General features: G+C 45.4%; 1 protein-coding gene and 1 long non-coding RNA gene across 2 annotated transcripts in view; both read right to left on the bottom strand.

Annotated features, from left to right (window-relative positions):
* LOC110320732 overlaps positions 1–2,441 on the bottom strand; it is a 10,718-nt gene extending 8,277 nt beyond the window's left edge. Inside the window, exon 1 of the long non-coding RNA XR_002380474.1 lies at positions 2,101–2,441. This is a non-coding gene — a long non-coding RNA (uncharacterized LOC110320732). The remainder of the gene's footprint in view (positions 1–2,100) is intronic.
* A 10,552-nt stretch (positions 2,442–12,993) lies between these two features.
* The window catches only part of LOC110320533 (uricase), a 34,045-nt gene continuing 28,493 nt past the window's right edge, over positions 12,994–18,545 (bottom strand). The window contains exons 6-8 of the mRNA XM_021196604.2: positions 18,224–18,347; positions 16,072–16,155; positions 12,994–13,826 (exon numbers count right to left, since the gene is read on the bottom strand). Coding sequence (XP_021052263.1) covers positions 13,752–13,826; positions 16,072–16,155; positions 18,224–18,347 — 283 coding nt within the window. The 3' untranslated portion in view covers positions 12,994–13,751. The remainder of the gene's footprint in view (positions 13,827–16,071; positions 16,156–18,223; positions 18,348–18,545) is intronic.

The raw sequence follows: 18,545 nt of genomic DNA, 5'->3' as shown, positions 1-18,545 counted from the left end.
GCCTGCCTGCCTGCCTGCCTGCCTGCCAGCCTGCCTGCCTGCCTGCCTGCCTGCCTGCCTGCCTGCCTGCCTGCCTGCCTGCTGGCCTGCCTAGCACACACCGGTCTCTACATCTGCTTCCTAATACCACATAATCCAGGAATGGTGGCAAGCATATGGAACCCTAGCACTGGACAGTGGAGGCAGGTGCATCAGGAGTTCAAGCCATCCTGGGCTGGTGGACTGAGTGCCAGGCTAGCCTGGGTTGTAGAATATCCTCTCTCAAACAAAAAATGAGTTTCAAATTACATCAGCTAAGGAGTTTCTAGAGTATCTAGAACTATAAATAGAAAGAGTGACTATCACAGGGATATTTTTCACCCCACCTAGGGCACAGACACAGTAGACAGAACACGGCAATGAGAAGTGACAGAGGCAACTAAGACAGCAGCCCGAGCCTGTGGAGACCTGGTCAGGAAGAGGATGGCAGAAGGAAGAACTTGATTATCAACTCTGTGTAAAGAAATTTGCATTCCAATGCAATGAAATTCCATTGACCTTTGAGCTCATAAGGCTCAAGAGATCGCTCAAGAGAAACTCCAAACCTCATCTGCTCAGCTCATGATATTCGAAACAAGAACCTATGAAGGGGCAGAAACTGCCCACCTCACCCTCATTTCCAGTTATCCTAACAAGATTCAGGCCTACGTTGTCCCTATCTAAATGTCCAAAGAAGGGGAGCAGATGACGGCATGCCCTTGGAGAGGACAGCGCATAGCTCCTCCTGTCTTTTTGCTCCGTCACTGTACAGCGCAAAATCACTGTCATAGACCTTGCCATCACCACATGAATTTTAACCAGTGAGAGAACAAAGGAAGACGGGACTATAACTTTCCTCCTTTAGGACATTTCTGATGCTTCATCTTGCACCTAACCAGAACCAGTCTCATTGCCATTTGGAAGCTGTGGAGGACACTAGCAATATAGAAATATTCCTTTACTAGGAACCAAGGAACCTAGCTAATTAAGAGCCCCAAGCCTCTTTATTCTGTTACAAACTGAAACATAGTTGCCCTAAGCCAGCTTACATGAGCAATAAAATCTTACCACAGGTTCTCTCTCTCTCTCTCTCTCTCTCTCTCTCTCTCTCTCTCTCTCTCTCTCTCTCTCTGTAGTATACTACACCCTAACTGTTAACATTGTAACCTAAGCCAAGAACACCCTAGTAACTGGGCTAATGAGTGTGAGCCAATCCCAAACTGAAGGTTGTCAAGAACCTAACAGTGTAACACCAAACTGGAGCAACTGGGTCATCTCTCCCTCTGTGCTTATGAAAACAGCCCCTCTTGGTCAGAAGGCATCCGACAGACAGCATCCCTGGGCTGCCGCCATGCCTGTTTCTAGAACCTGTTTCATGCTCAAGCTTTCTTAGATCTTAGGGTTTGCTTTCCTTTTAAGGCATATGAGGAGTAAGAACTATGTGGGAACAACTTGTGTTACTGTCTGTGGCACTTGAGTTTTAGACACTAACTGTACCCCACACTATTTTAAGAACACATACATACATACATACATACATACATACATACATACATACATACATACATACATAGGGAGGGAAGGGGAGAGAGAGAGAGAGAGAGAGAGAGAGAGAGAGAGAGAGAGAGAGAGACTGACTTTAGGTTAGGATAATTCAGGAATTAGAGATTACAAATCAATGTAATCGAAAAGAAACAAGCTGCCATACTGCAGCAGAGCATGCAGCAAGCATGAGCATCATTTTAAAAGAAATTTCAATCAAAATATAATTACACAGCCCCTGCCCTTTTCTCCCTCCAATCCCTCATGAGATTTATGTTTGGTAGCAGATAGCTAATGGACATCGATGTGGAGAGAAAGGTCAATTTCTGGCACACTCTTCATCTTGATTTTAACAAATAACCAAATGAATATTAAAAATTTTTTGTCCTTGGAGTTTAGTATATGTTGTCAGGACCACAAATCTTCTCTTTACTGCATTAGTAAAATTTGTCTTTTGGGGAATTTAATTTGCAAAAGTCTAATGACCCACTGTTGCCCAACCACTGCCGGATTTGGAAGCCAAGGGAAGAAAGTACTTACTGGTAGTGAGTGATTCATTTGCCTTGACAGTCCTCGCAAATGGGATCTGCAGGGGTCAGGACTGGGCCCAGAGCCATGAACTGCTTCTCGATAATGATGTGGGGGCGAAGTTAAATGTTCAAAAAGCTGACTACTTCAGAACAGAAATACTTCTTAGGAAATCTTGTTCCTTCTGCTTTGAGACAGAGAAACCCCAGGAAGGAGAAGGAAGTGTATTGTGCACATTAATGAGCAGCTCGTAAGTTCTATACAGGAGCTCCATGGGCAATCACTAACCTGGTACCAGTTCTGGCCAGTTGTGGCAGTGTGACAGCAAAAGATAATGAAATCCAAGTCCATTTGGTGATTATGACAATTTGCCTCAGTTAACCCTGGGGTAGAGTCATGTACAGACCAGTGGTGATGTCCAGTGATGAAGCAGCCTGAAAAACACAGAAGTCTTTGCTTACCTACGAGCTAAACTCTACACCTATGAAGTGGGGATATTTTACCATTTTCAAAGGAGGAATCAGGAGATGCAAAGCCTTCTCCAGTTAGAAAATGTGCCTCTCTTCTGCAGAGCAAGATCATAGGCTGGCTTCTGTCTGCAGCAGTGGCAGACAGGCAAGACTCGGAGAGCACTGTGGGCTGAAAGGCTATGCCTAGGCAGTCGCTGGAGTCACACCCAAAAGTGTGCTCAAATGTGGGTTTATTGCTAGAAATTCCCCTCACATCAAGTCTGGTACCATCCCACAATTAACAAGGGCTCTTCCCAGATGCTGCTGCCTCTTGAAGCACAGGGATACTGCTACGAACTGAAACAGTGACTTCCTTTAGGCTATCGAATAGATTTAAATGTTTTTATCATCATAAGGGCACATAAACCAAAACAAATGAAATAAAATCTGGCATGGATCCTTTAAGTTCCTTTTAAACATGTTATGGTCGGTTAAAGGAAACAATGAGAAGAAAACTACATGTGAATTTGTACTGGGTTCCCGAATCTAGAGGAGTTAATTTGTAGCCCCCAATGATTTGACTCGAGGTGGGCATTTAAAGGCATTTGTGAAGTTCATGAAAGAGAGGCTCTGTGGTGCCTTTCTGATGTAGGTGGGTTTGAGTCAACAACAAACAGTCGAAAATTAAAAATCTGAGTAAAATACTAATCTGAGCCAATTTGGTTGGCAGTGCCCTGCCCAATTGTCTGTCTGGGTAGAATGCAATAGTGCCCTGCCCAGTTGTCTGTCTGGGTAGAATGCAATAGTGCCCTGCCCAGTTGTCTGTCTGGGTAGAATGCAATAGTGCCCTGCCCAATTGTCTGTCTGGGTAGGATGCGACAGTGCATTGTCAGTGCCGAGGTTCTCCCAGCCACCAGAATGTCTGTGCTGTCAGTCTTCCTCGTTGTTGATGCAGAGTGAAGAGGTCATGACCACAGCCTTAACCTGCCCACAGCTGACTGGGCAAGTTCCCAAAGCTACAGGTCCCCAATGGAGGAGGAACACTGACATAAAAGTCAGGGGTCTGGTTTCTGGCCTCAGGCTCACTTCTGACCTGTCTACAAGTCCAGTTTGTACAAATCTCCAAGGTTTTGTTTTCCCCATTATCTAAAATTACTTCAGGTTTGTTTCCACCCTCAAATTATATTATGCTCTAAGGATGGAGAGGTCTGGACTCTGTGCATCCATCCACAGTCTCTACCAATCAGATGCCACTCAGTGATACATTACATGTACAGCATCTTCCCCCCTCATAAGAGTTCTAAGAATTTGGTTTGATTATGGCTCTTTCTGAAGAACGCTAGGAACAGCTGTATTTCTTGAAAAGTACCAAATTTGCCGATTGAATGATCCTGTCTCAACCACTCCTGTTGTGTCCTCCGGTCAAGTGTTGCCCTGGGAATATGCCACAAAGCCTAGCATTGAGACTGAGAGGCACCATTTTCCAAGCCAGTTACTAGAAGGGATGGGAAATAGATCCTTCCCATTATCATCTCAGGCTACCAAATCCAAATGTTCTGCCTCCTTGGAACAAAACCACACGTAAGTCAAGTGTTTAGAGGCAACCACGCTTGTCTTCAGGACAGTATCCTGTTATCACAGAGTACCAACTCTAGATTGGCAGTACAGCTGCACCCTCAAGGGGTTCTTCCATCACTGTTGTACTGGCAGCATTGTGATGGCTCCCTATTTAGCAGAACTGGAGGGTCAAATATGGCCACTTACAGATGGCCTCATTACCTTTAAGTGAGACTCTCCATAGGATTCTGGAAGTCCTGGACTGTGCCAGCTGAGTCCATGTGGGTAGAAAACAAGTATCCATTTTAGGATGAATCACTGCCCCTTTTTAAATAAAGAGTTTAGTGTATTTAATGTGCCACTGAATTAGTATTAGCTGCCACATCAAAGTCCCAGTCAATATTAGTGTCTATTGCCAGAAGGTTGGATGCGGAAAGTCAGATCCCTTTCCTCTGAGCTCATGTGTGACTATTGACTGTGAGACGCTCCCAGGGAATACACACAAACTTGGGTGAGACCACTTCCTTCTTCCAAAGACATCTTCAGTAGAGGGGTTTGATTATCAGTCACCATGGACCAAAACTTCCAGCTCTGGAGGGAGGGAGTTCTTTGGACTCACATGTGTAGCATTCCCATCTTTAGCAGTCACTTTATTGTCTGTCTCATGGTCATGGAGCCTTATCACATCTCTGAGGATGAGATGGCAGAACAGAGGTGGATGATCCTGAGCTTTGGCACCCTCCCTGGGCCGACAGTTGGTCTGGGGCAGCCTATCTCTGTGGTTCTTAAGCAAATAAAATGTCCTTTTCTTCCAAGGACACAGAGATCCAGCTGCGGGGATCAAAGGCATTAGAACTTAGGTACCACTGCTGATAACACTGTCACACTGTGTCCTGGGAGATAAGTGGAGTCATCAGTCCCATCTCAGCCATGACAGCTCCAAAGCTGAGAGTGGAACATGCTTAGGGTCACACAGCTAGGGACTGAGAGAGCCTATCCTGAGACTCGGCACCATCTGGACCCAAAGTCCAAGCTTCTCATGAGTGTATGCATGTCTGTGTGATGCCTGATCATGGAAGGGGCGATGGCCCTTCTCCATATCTGATGGGAACTGTAGCGTGTGTGCATCTAATAGCCACATACTCCAGCAGCGCTGCCATTGGCTTACTTACTTACTGTAGTGGGTTACTAACCCCAAATGCAAAAGTTAACATCCTAATTGCTGGAACCTATGTGGGAAAATAGCCTTTATAGATTCCATTAACTTACGAATCTTCGACCCAGAGGTCACACTGAATGTCTGAATGGATCCCAAACCCAATGACAAATGTCTTTCTAAGAGTCATCCAGGGAGACCTGACAGAGGAAAAGGAATCAGTATGACTCAGGACGTAGAAATGGAGGTGATGCAGTTAGGAGACAAGAACAGAATCTTTTTTTGCTGGGGCCTTTGCAGGGGGTGCAAACCAGGCTAAAACATTGACCTTGGACAACTGGCCATGAAACTAATTGGGATGGAATAAATATCCTGTTTTATGCCACCATGTTCATGGTGATTTGTTAGGCAACCCCAGAAGCTAATCCAGCAGGGAGCCCCCTCTTCTATTCTTCATGTGTTTACTCTCGTTCTCATAAAAGACGGAGAGCAGGATGTTCTTACATGCCGGTTTGGTTGCTTGCATTCCTCATGCAGTAAATTGCTGCAGATGGACCTCAGTCAGGTCCTTGATCTGCAGGAAAACTCAGGGTTCCGGTTACAGGTGAGCAAGGAGTTGGCATGGATGAGTGATAGACATGGACACAGAGAGAGTGTGTATCTGAATGTATTTTTTTCCAAGCAAACACTAGACTTTAATACAGAAGAAAAACAAGAAAGCTAGGCGAATACATCCGCCAAGGTACATTGACACAAAACAAAGAAAATGCATACATAAAAAGTTAGGGGAAGCCAGACCGTGTTTACAACTGAGACTAAGATGGCCTAATCAGCCATCATTGGGAAGAGAGGCCCCTTGGTCTTGTAAACTTTATATGACCCAGCACAGGGGAAGGCCAGGACCAAGTAGTGGGAGTGGGTGGGTAGGGGAGCAGGGGAGGGGGTGGGGTATAGGGAACTTTCGGGATAGCATTTGAAATGTAAATAAAGAAAATAATAATAAATTTTTAAAAATGAAAAAAAAAAAAGGGCAGGCCCCAGGCCCAGCAGTAGATTGCCAACACCAACGAACTTAATGGTATTTTTGTAGACTTTTTACTCTATATTGCTTTGTTTAGCCATTTTTTTGTCTTACTAGTCTTTTGATTGAAAATTGTGGTTTCTGATTTTATATTTTTATGGGTCTTGGTTTTGTGTATGTGTGTATATGTGTACATTCCTTCTTTTTAAAATTCTGTTGTTCATGTTAAAAAAAAAAAAAAGTCAGCTAAACACAGGAGCCAGGTGAACGCTCAAACCCACCACCAGGGGCCCTTTAGTAAATACCTGATTATGCTATTCCTCTGGGCCTAGAGAAAAACCTGCAGCAGGGGAATTCCATTCTACTAGCCCTTTTCATGAATAACACTACAGTTCCTCCTAAAACCATAACCCACCTTTTTCCTAGGCCATATGGGTGTGACTCGGCTATCGTTCTAAGTATTTACTATGCAGACCAGCCCTGACTTCTAACTCTATTCAAGTGAGTGGTAACGCCCGATTACTTCCACTGTCTCTACTAGAGGTAAATTTGAATGTTAGTGAATAGGTAACATTGTTACTGAATTCCCAGCTCAGGGTCAGCTCAAGGGCTTCCCAGGACACGGATGGAGGCTAATACAACTTAGCTATATGTCAAAATCAATCCTTAAAGGCTCTTATAATAAAACAATATTGAGGGAAAGCACACAGATCCATACACCCAACTAAAGCAAGGACATTATTGGTGCATTCGTTATACAGGATGCCACAGTTCCAGGAGACTAAGTTTCCATGAATCAGGACGGCTTCCAGGCTTTCTAGGCCTGTCATGTGAGTCACTACTGGACTAGATGTAGCAGTAAATTTCTATTAGACCCCCTTATGCTTTAAGGATAGAGTGGAAATTAGTTCCTCGATGGAACTAAGTTCATGTCCTTACAGAGACATGAACCTGTATTTTTTTGGGGGGGGTGGGGTGGGGACAGGGGGTGTAAAACCACTATATTCTTAAGTCGGAGTAGGCTTCAAAAACACTCAAGCTTTCCTGAGAGCCAGTCTGGACAAAGGCTATGGGGAGAGGTGCTCAAGAGAGGGAAGGAGAACACACGGATATACACATACATGGACACGTGCATGTACACATACAGTTTAAAATACACGTGCACGTATGCATACACCTACACAGAGAGAGGGAAGGAGAGAGAGAGAGAGAGAGAGAGAGAGAGAGAGAGAGAGAGAGAGAGAGAGAATATGCAGGTAACCTATAACAGGCAACAGCTCCCTTACTGGACAGAGGATACATAAGGTATAAGTGTTCAGTGCTGAGTGTGACTGGCTTCTTTTGGAGTTACTGGCCAGTGAGGTTCTGTCTTAGTTGTGATTTCTATTGCCATGATGAAACTTGGGGAGGAAAGGGTTTACGCTTCCACATCACAGTTCATCATCAAAGGAAGCAGGACAGAAACACAAACAAGGATGGAACCTGGAGGCAGGAGCTGATGGAGAGGCCATGGAGGAGTGCTGCTTACTGGCTTGCTCCTCATGGCTTTCTCAGCCCACTTCCTATAGAGCCCTAGACCACCATCTCAGGAAGGGCACTGCCCACAATGGGTTGGGCCCTCCCCCATCAATTACTGATTAAGACAATGCAATACAGGCTTGCCTGCAGCCAGATTTTATGGAGGCATTTTCTTAACTGAGATTCCCTCCTCTCAAATGACTTTTGCTTGTGTCAAGTTGACAGAAAACTAGCCAGTCTCAGCCATAGCATAGACTCCCCCCCCCCCACACAAACATTGCAAAGTATTTCTATTGATCTTAATGACGCTTCAGAACTTGACTTTATTGTTGAAGACAGTACATGTTTGAGTCATGGAAGATGACACAAACCAAGGTGTACAGGCGTGGAAGCTTCATCCTTATTGGCTAGCTCTCATGGTGCTGGAAGGAGCTGTGTAAGCTCCCAGAGGGGAAAGGGAATCTCCAGTCACATAGCTATGAGCCCCGTAAGATACACTAATGACGGATCTGAGAAGACATGCCGATGGCTAAAATAGTGGCTTGAGTGTCCTGGAGCATTGAACAGTGCTTGGATTAAACTTAAGTCTTACTCTACAGGATGAGAGCCATAGCTGGCACCATTATTCAGCTAAGCACCTATAGCCAGACAGGTCATAGGAGAAAAACCTTCTACTATTGTGCTGCCAAATGGACAGAAGAGTAAACTGACTCCTTATCGCGTGCCATTACCCGCATAGATGAAGGAATCTCTCATTCCTTATCTGAGAAGCTTCAGTTTGCAGAGATTGTATTATAATGACCGGCCTTGAGCCACAGTGTAGAGAGTAAGAGACTGCAGAGGTCTCAGGCCTAAGAAGGACATGTACACTGCATTCCACTTCCAAGGCTCAAGGATCCCTCAGAAGGAAGAGAGGGCAGAAGAAAGGTAAGACTCTGGTGTCGTAGGTAACTTCCAGTCGGGAAGCAATATCAACCTGAGTATGACACACCTGTACAGGCTGAAGCCAGACAAATCCCCGAATGGAAAGGTGGCCGATATGGGCACACAGTTCCAATGCATAGCCATGGAGCTTTGGGCAATGATTAGCTGCTGAGGGAGGGAGAGAGAGGCATTTTTCCTAAGAGTGCAGCCCCTGATGAGTCAACCATACCACACTGGAAGACCTCACATCCAAGAATATTTGAGTGACCCAAGTTCGTTTTTTAAGGATTAAAATAGACAAAAACAAACAAAAAAGACATGGTGGTAAGGGAAAGGGTGATGAGGTGGGAGTTAGTTGGGGGCGATAAGATGTGGTTCAATCCAGTCACCTTCAGTGACAGTCTTAATGGGGAGGGCCACCATAGGAAGATAAAGAAGACAGAAACCTGAGATCAGGAGGTCTTGGATAAGCTATGCCTAAAGCCAAGCAAGCCTACTAAGATGATAGCATCTTATGCACTAGTTCCAGAAGAAAATGGGACAGCATCAGCAGGAAGCTAACTATGATGGGATGAAGTCAGCAGGGAGCTAAGCAAGCAATGTTATACAAAGGGAACACAGGATATTACAAATGTATCACAGGCCAAGCACACGGTGGCCTTGGGACTGATAGCCATAGCCCTTTAGGGTGGAAAGGGTTGGCTTCTCAGGTTCTGGAGCTGTAGCTCCCCCATGGCTCGGACCTCAGGCTATTGTTGGCCTTTTCCAGTGCGTTCCTGTTTTTAGAAAAGGACTGTGTTCCTTCTCCAAGTATCAGAGCCTCCCGGAAAGCCCCGGATTGGCCTGGCTCTCAACCGAGGTATGCTTTTTAAAAATGTTGTATGAAACTTTCAAACAACTAATAGGAAAATCTGAAACGAAGCTAAGACAGATGGAAGAAAGGAGGCCACAGAGCTCCGTGAGAGACCAGAGCCAGGCCATGAGACACACAAGAGGTAGAGTCTTAAAACTGATGGAGTTTAGGAGCTGGAGTGTGTCTGGTGGGAACACTTGAAATACGTGGCTTTGGAACCATGTTCAGCTTCCTCCTAAGGGCAGGCATGGAGGCAAAGGTTTGCAAAGGCCGCTTACCAGGAGGACAAACATCACACAGCCAAGTGTTCTTCCCACAACAAAAGCATTAAAAGGATTGGAAAAGAAAAGTTCAAAGTTCTACACTTAAAACATGGAAGCAATTGGCAAAAGCTGAATTCTATTTCAATGGCAAATATGTAAAACACTATCTCAAAAAGGCAATTCATTTACTACAGGGTAGAAAAAAAGGTGTGTGGGGGGGGGGGAGCCGGGTTTTTAAAAAAGTGAAGAATGATATGAGCGTAGTCCAGGAAGGAAAAGAAAGAGATGTGCAGGTCCAAGTCTTTCACTATGGGAGGAGACTTAGACGGAATAGGAGAAGCCTCCACCAGAATCCGGGCTGCTACAATCGCAAGCTCCAGGTGAGAGAGCGTTGGCTTAGATTACCCCTGTGACCTCCCAAAGCAAACTGTCAGCACTGCGGTACAAAGGACTTCACAGATGTTTACAGTTCAGCCCTGGCCCTTTGGTCACAGCCAAAACTACAGGCTGGTTTTCAATATGTATCCTAACTCTAAGAAAACATTCCTCACAAAATAGGACAGTCTGTGGACTTCCAGTCACACATCTGGGGTAGAATGCCCAGGGCTCCTTTGCAATCCATCTCGGTGACCACAGCGTTGCATCCTAGAGGAGAATGCCTGTGTGTTTGAAACAGGCTTGTTCTGCCCTGCCATGGGCTTCTGATACTGAATCCCCAGTAATTTGGTCGTAGGGGGAGGAGCTGATATTAAAATCTGGTTCCCTAATTGTTTCAAGATTATGTCAATAAAGACAGCAGAAGCTAATCACTGGGTGAAAGAAAAAATGGTGGGTTTTCCAGGTCCCAGGAGGAAGAGGAGGAAAAAGAGATGAGAGGGGGTGTTTTGGCTTTGGAGAGAGGAACATGAACTATGTAAGGCCTGGGAGCTACTGAACCCGAGGCGGCCTCCACCATCGGCGGAATTCTAACATAGGATGAATTTAGGGTTATAGATTCTGCGCCCAGCTGTTGTGTTATCTGGCTGGTTTTAAAATATTAAGGCTGTCTGGTGTTTTCTAGTTTTCTATCCGCCGAGACTCAGGTGGGCAAGAGAAAGGGCATAGCCTAGGTGGTTAGAGGATTAGCTGGTAGAGTGATTGCAACTCCCGCATTGATAGGAAAAGCTGAGTGAGCCTGAAGGGACTTGGTGAAGCTAGCTGTGGGGGCGGGGTGAGATGGCAGGCCGAGGCAGTAGTTGATCTCTGTGCAGAGCATGCAGGGTTGCAGCACCAGAGCAAGGGGCGAGTGTGAATTTAAAATGACACGCCACATTTGGTTATGAAAGTCCTAGGAGTTTCACGAGCTTTAGAACATGAGCATTGTTGTGGCATTTTCCTTGTCCAGCCGTGTGATCTTTCTTCTCCCGTGCCCCTTCTAAGCAGGCACAGAGAATCTTGTAAGTTACTGGTCTGCAAGCCTCTCACCTCTCACCTGATGCACGCAGGCTGATGCTATCTTTATGCTTGGGTCTCACAGCAATGGAAAGAGGCTGGACATGTATTGCACATAGCGGATCTCAGCCTTCCCGATGCTTCGACCCTTGAATACGGTTCCTCATGTTGTGGTGACCCCCAACCATAAAGTTATTCTGTTGCTACTTCATAACTGTGATTTTGCTACTGTTATGAACCATGATGTAAATATCTGATATGCAGGATATCTGATGTACAACCCCTGTGAAAGGGTCATTTGACCTCCAAAGGGGTTGAAACCCATAGGTTGAGAACTGTTGCGCTGTGTGTAAGGTGCAGCAAGGATTTTAGTGAGTTTTCCTGTCCATCAGCCACAGCCTTGCTATGACTTGGATGAGTGTTCCCAAAGGTGTTTGGCCTCCAGGATGGTATTACTGAGAGACAGTGGAGCCTTGAAGTGCTGGGGTTCTATGAGACATTCTTGGTCATCAGGGTATACTATTCAAGGACCCCAGAATCGTCCTCTATGTCTTCGTGTCTGAGCTGTGGCGTAAGTTCCTCCGTGTGTGTCCTCTCCATAGGATGTGCCACCCTTGCAAGAGGCCCAATGTAAAATGGCCACTGGAGATCTCTAAAAGCTTGAGCCAAAACAAACAAACAAACAAACAATCAAAAAACAAACAAAAAAAACCTTTTTCTTTTAAAGTTAATTGCCTCAAGTAGATCTTTATAGCAATGGAAGTCTAATGCCAACAGCACCTGAGGCCAAAGTAGAATAAAGGGAAATGGAGCAATTTACCAACAATGCTAAGAGCTTTATAGAGACATTTCTAAAACAATGTAGGCTTTATTGTTTTAAAAAATAAAGGAAGGGCTGGAGAGATGGCTCAATGGTGAGGAACACTGGCTGCTCTTCCAGAGGACCAGAGTTCAATTACATGGCAATTCACAGCTGTCTAGACCACCAATCCTACGCATCAATGCTCTTTTCTGGCTTCTGTGGGCACCAAGTATATACATAATGCACAGGCATACATTCAGACAAAATATTCATGCGTATAATAAAATCAGTATGTTAAAAATAAAGAGAGCATTTAAAAACACAGAAAAGTTACTGGGTTGTTCATATGCACAGGTCTTAACTATGGGTTTCTAAGGTCGTCCGTTTTAAACTTTGTAAAATAACATGTAATGAATAATGTCAGTGATTGATATAAAACTAATCGCCTCTCCACTCTGAATCCATTTGAAGTCATCAGTTAAGCTTAAATTCCTCTGATCATGAAAGCAATAGGTTTTCATAATTGGAAGAGTCAGGAAAGTACACGGTCCAAAGTAAATCTCATTCCTGGGTCCTGTTGTCTGGAGTCCTTGTGCCCGACATGTGTGTTAGAGCCTCCTTTCCAAGTCCACACTCACCCAGCTAACTGTCGACTGGCTGAACATTTAGCAAAAGTAACTCTTTATACCAGAGGAATGGAAGAGCGTTACTCAAGGGAAAGCAATGTATACTTATTTCAGTGTCCCATTAGGTACTAAGGATTCTGCCAGAGTTGTAAAAATCATAAAAGCAACACAACATGGTCATAAAATCATTATTAGGCTTTATATAAATGATCAGTTGCAAAAGCCAAAGGTTTTTTGTTTTTGTTTTTGTTTTTTAATGTTCTTATCTTTATTCATGCTAACTGGTAGAGGAACTTAGAAGTATCTTTTAAACATTTAAAATTATGTTTTTATTAATTATTTGAGAATTTTATACAATACATTTTGATAATATTCACCTCCCATCCCAGCTCATTCCAAGTCTTCCTCACTTCATATTCTTTCTCTCCCGCTGAGGCCAGTTTGGGTTTATCTGACCACTTCTAGGCAGGCAACCTGGTGCCCTTCAGTCTGATTGACATACCAGGTGTCACACCCCCTCTTCCAGCCTCAACCAAACACCAGTAACTCCTGAGCTAGGGTTGGATTTCGTGCCCACCCGCCTTCCTCCGTGGTGAGTGCTAGTCAGACTGCCAGAGTTTTTAAAAACATTGTGATGACTTTTATTTCATAGGGTTTTATTCTGTTTTCAGTTAGATCCAGACGTATCCCTGGGATGATGACAGCCTTTGCTTCTTGTGTTCCCATTAATCAGTGTGGCAGCAGCCAGTACTTTATGATTATGTCTTTATGACGATTGGATTCTAAAGACAGATTCTAAGGCAGAGAACACAAGAAAAGCAAGGAGAACTATCACTGTGATTCTCCTAACACTGCCCAGTAATTTTTAAGGAAACTGCCCACGGCCATGTAGCAGGTTGGGCTTGCTAAACTGGGACTTCACATACACAACTACAAGTTCCTTGTTGAACTAGGAACAACAACAGCAACAACAGCAACAACAAAGTAATCAATATCCTGAGTTGAAATTTTTGCAGGCAAGTACACAGTAATCCCAGCATCACAACTGGCTGGAGCCATAACATCACAGCCTTGAAGGCAGCTTCCTCTTGACCGTCCCTGTTATTTTGCCGTAGGGATTGTCGAGAGGCAGCAAAACCTGGAGAGGAAGAACAGGGTAATGTCAGAGAGAGCGTTCTCCTTACAGTGAGCCAATATTAAAGCAAAAGTGTCACATTGTCGAGGAGGAAAACTCCTCTGCGGGACAGTGGCTTCAAGTCTAGCAGGGCCTGAGTTTCCTTGCTATAGTTGATCGATGAGTTGCTTTTTTCAGAAAGTATAGGGATTTTGAGAACATTCTGTACAGGGTTTGGGGTTATTGTATTTATGTGTGGATGTGTATATGTGTGTGATGTGTGTGTGTCGGGGGGAGGGAACTGAGAAGGGTGTTGCGTGTGTCACGTCACTCTTGGGGAAATCAGAAGGTAATTTTGTGAAGAAGCATCTTTCTGTTACCTTTATATGGGTTTCGGGGTTCTCACTCACATCATCAGGTTTATATTTCAGTGCCTTTTTCCCACTGAACTATCTCCCTGCTCACAGCTCATCAGTTCTGCTAGACTGGCTGGCCCGTGAGCCCCAAGGGTCCTACAGTCTCCACTTTCTCCGTGCTGTGACTACTGACACGTGTTACAGTGCTTGGCTGTTTCCATGGAGTCTGGGGACCCGAGCTCGGGTCCCCATGCTCGCAAAGCAAGTGGCTAACTGACCATTCCATCCCCCCAGCTGCCAAGAAGCATCTTGTTTGTTAGTCGTTAGGGTGTGAATGTTCCTAAATGCATTATACAATCCTGCTTTTTAAAATTCGGTGAATAAATCTGACCTTCTCTGATAATTCATTTTGGACATCAGTCACTGTCCATAGCTATAATTGAGCCACACCCCTCAGAGCATCTGAGGCCCACAGGGCTGTGAGCACAGTGTGAACTGGCTAGACTGCTGTGTTTTAGAGTCTTTCTTCCCACCCTATCATGGTCACTCCCTAGCCGTTGTCACCGTGCCTCAGCTTCCTGCTTCTCATATGTTTCCTTCACATGGTACATGTGTGTGAGGACACTTTATTCATGGATAAGAGTGTGTGTGTGTGTGAGAGAGAGAGAGAGAGAGAGAGAGAGAGAGAGTCTCCTGAAAGAGCTCAGGGCTTTTGATTTCCAGGCCAGGGCTTCAATCTACGAAGGGGCTTTCTCTGCAGCATTTTATATTGCTCTCTACGACTCCCAACCACAGCCCACTCCCCCCTCACCGCCCTCATCCCTATCCCTCCCATGCCCACCCTACTCTCCACACCCCACCCCCTCTGCAGCAATGACGCATCCGCTTAGCTCTGGAGGGGACGATGCAAGCCTAAGGCTCTGTAGACGCCTTGAAACCCTCTTGACTGTGACTGTGCCGCCAGCTGAGCTTTGGTCTGCTTGATCTTTTTTCTGTTTGGAGCTCATTTGTTTTGCCTCTGGCAGACATGGCTAAGATTACTTTCAGATAGATCTCCTGCCGTTCAGCAAGAAATCATCCCCCCAAGGCTCCTGTCCTCATTCACAAAGGCAGCGCACTGCCTTCCTCTCCTTCCTCTGAGGTAACTGGGGCTGCCTGTTCTGTCAGCTCAGTGAACACGGGGCCAAACTTTCCCTCTTCCACCAGCCAGGGCCCTAGATCCCCTCGTACAACGTATGTACGCCTGGTGTCCAGCACTAGGGCCAGCATCCACGTGTGGCTGATGGTTCAGAGCCAGTGGAGCCCACCAGCACTGTTTGCAAAGGAGAGATCAGGTCCTGGAGGGGGTGTGGGGCGGTGAGAGACTCGTGGTCAGTAGCTCTAAGTTTCTAGAGACTCTTCGGTTAAGCTTATGCATCAGAGCGTGTGGTCTCCACCCGCAGAACCATTCAAATAGACAGTCTCTTCCTTACCTTGCTCCCGCGTACACACTAAAAGCAGTTACCCAAAATGGTGCTGCAGATGGGTCAAAAGGCCTATCGCTGAAAATGGCCATGGGGAAGGGTCAGGTCTGACTTCCCAGGACGTGACCACAGAGGCCACCAATCAGGTCTCCAGGCTGTCTAGTCAGACAGATCTTAGAGCTGTCTCCTTGGGCACACTCTATTCCTTCTCTTTGTTCCTCCCTGCAACTAGCATGCCTCCTTTGTGATCTCTCATCCACTTCTGGAGTACTCAGCCTCGGGCATTGAAAGACCCATAGCCAAGGAGGGTTCCACTCAGTGCCAACTATAAATATTATCCCTAGCCAGCAGCTGCTACAGGTTTTAGGCGTTGACATTGTCCCAGGTTGACGAGGAGACTGGAGGGAGATGGGGCAGAAATGTGCTTTCAATGTTTTTAAAGTCTCTTACCTCTTCCTTGTTGATCAGCCCCATTTTGGACATGTCAATGTTAAAGTAGTGAATGTTCGGAAGACTGATTTCCATGTCTTCGATCTGGAATCCACAACAGCATGGGTTAAACTGACCACCAGAGACTCTCTCCCTTCCTCCATCTACCTCATCCATCCCGACCACTTCCTGTGACCATGATTGTATCTTAAGGTACACTCCCATGATTCTCTGCTGCCCATTGCTCCCTCCACCCACCACACTAGTCTTCCTATGAAACTGATAGCAGGCCCATTCCTCTCCCTTAAATATTAAGCTTTCTCTGAAGAGCTCAGGCTCCTTGAGGTGGGAATCTGGGAGGTCCCCTTCACACCCAATTGGCCATCAGAAACTGGCCGGTCAACACTCTAACGTCTTCTCCACTCCATCCCTCCACATAGGATGGTCCCTAACATTAATAAGTCCTAGAATAAGTGTAAAATTATAGACTTATATACATGACATAAAGATTTAGTGAACTATACTCTACTTTTCTAATGGACAAAAGTACTCATGTTAAATCTTTAAGGTCCCATTGTAATTTAAAATTCTGGCTTTGTGATACTGTGCCAGGACATGACATCATGGGAAAAGCCAGCCCTGCCATCGGGCGAGCCCGTCTTCTCCCTTAGATCATGTAGATAGATATTCTCTTTGTGTGTCAAGCCAAATCCATTTCTCCAGTCCACTTGTAGGCCTAAGAATGTGCTGCCTCATGAAATGAGCCTTCACCCACAGAACAGGCCTCTAGTAGAGATCTGCCCAGGTTCTGGAAGGGGTCTCCAGAATACTGGGTGAAAAATTCTTGGGGGGCTATAGGCACCTGAAAGTTTTATCAGCTTCATTTTAACAACTCTAGCCTGTGGAGGTAGGCACAGGCAGAGGAAGCAAAAAGAAGGATGCTACAGTGCTAACCAAGAAGGAGAGGTCAGGTTGGTCCAGACGGTGCTTCTCTTATTCAACAGAGCCTTGGCCCATGCTGTCTTGGCCACACCTCTGTAACATCATCCTACAAGTCTCCTAGCCTGTGGTCCATTGTGACTTTTTATCATATTGCTACCTGTGATCACTCTAGAATGCAAATCTTACCACACTATACTTTGCTATACTAAATGGCCCCCAGAGGTTCAGAATAAAGCATAGACTCTAAGTAAGCCTACAGATGTCCTCTTGACCCATTTCTACCTTATGCCTGCACACAGGAAAGTGCTTCCATCCTAGCATGTCATATGTGGTTGGCCCTTAACAGTAAATGTCTGTGTCATGCTTGTCTCCCATTTCCACATTTATCCTGTCCCCTAGCCCTTGAGTATAAACCCAGATTACCCCTATCATTCCTGAAGACTCCCCACACTCCTCTCCTAGAAAATCTAGCCAGTGGCACCTCTTATACCTCAGTGAGACTGTCCCCATATTCAAATAATAACCTATTATTGATCTTTTAAATTTTTTACTTGTTTTCTTTGTTCACATAATGATGAAATATTTGAGGGTAGAGACCATGTCTAGGTTATCTTTGTATCTGTTGGGTCCTGCCAGTGACACAATAGATAAATAAATGGGTGGGTGGATGGATGGGTGGGTAGGTGGATGGGTGGATGGGTGAGTGGATGGATGGGTGGATGGATGGGTGGATGGGTGGGTGGATGGATGGGTGGGTAGGTGGATGGGTGGATGGGTGGGTGGATGGATGGGTGGATGGATGGGTGGGTGGGTGGATGAGTAGATGGATGGGTGGGTGGGTGGATGGATGGATGGAAGGAAGGATAGGACAATGGATTGAATTTCTCTACACCTATCATTTATACCTTGAAACATACAACCTGTGTCTAGTTATCTCTCTGTCAAGACATAGAAGTGGTCTGAAATTGAAGTTGAAGTCTGCGATAGGTTGAAGGAACTCAAAGGAGTTTTCATCAAAACTGCAGCACTGTGGCAGCGGCCCGTGTTTTTAGGTTGAACAGATTTTCCCATGTTCTGCTGTCTTCTCACTTGCTATAACAAGCTTTTGAACAACAACAGATGTCATTTCTCAAGTGTCTTCCACTCTCCTATTTTAGCACTCAACTCTTCCTCAGAGCTGACAGGAGACACAGTTCCTCATCGTCCTCCCAATACAAGTGACAAAGCATACCTCAGGAAGCTGGTTCAGGCACAGCACTTGTATGTCATAGAGGGTCTTCTGCACGGAAGGTGAGTATTCGCCTTTGTCATAGGGCCCAGCGAATTTCTGCAGGACAATGTCCCGGACAGCGCCCCTAGGACACAAAGGTGGAGATGGGGGGGAGCTCATATGATTTATTAGGAATGCACTATAAAGCTAAAAAGTAGGAATGTCCAGAAAGCCATCTTATAGATGGAATTTAGGAAAGATCCTTATTCTATAATGCTAAACTGAAAACATGCAGAATCCACTTCATATCTCTTCCCACCATTCTCTCTGTCTCTCTCTCTCT

The sequence above is a fragment of the Mus pahari genome, chromosome 4, assembly GCF_900095145.1.
Source record: "Mus pahari chromosome 4, PAHARI_EIJ_v1.1, whole genome shotgun sequence".
NCBI lineage: Eukaryota > Metazoa > Chordata > Mammalia > Rodentia > Muridae > Mus > Mus pahari.
The sequence above is the reverse complement of the archived record's forward strand: the minus strand, read 5'-3'. Positions and strand labels throughout refer to the sequence as shown.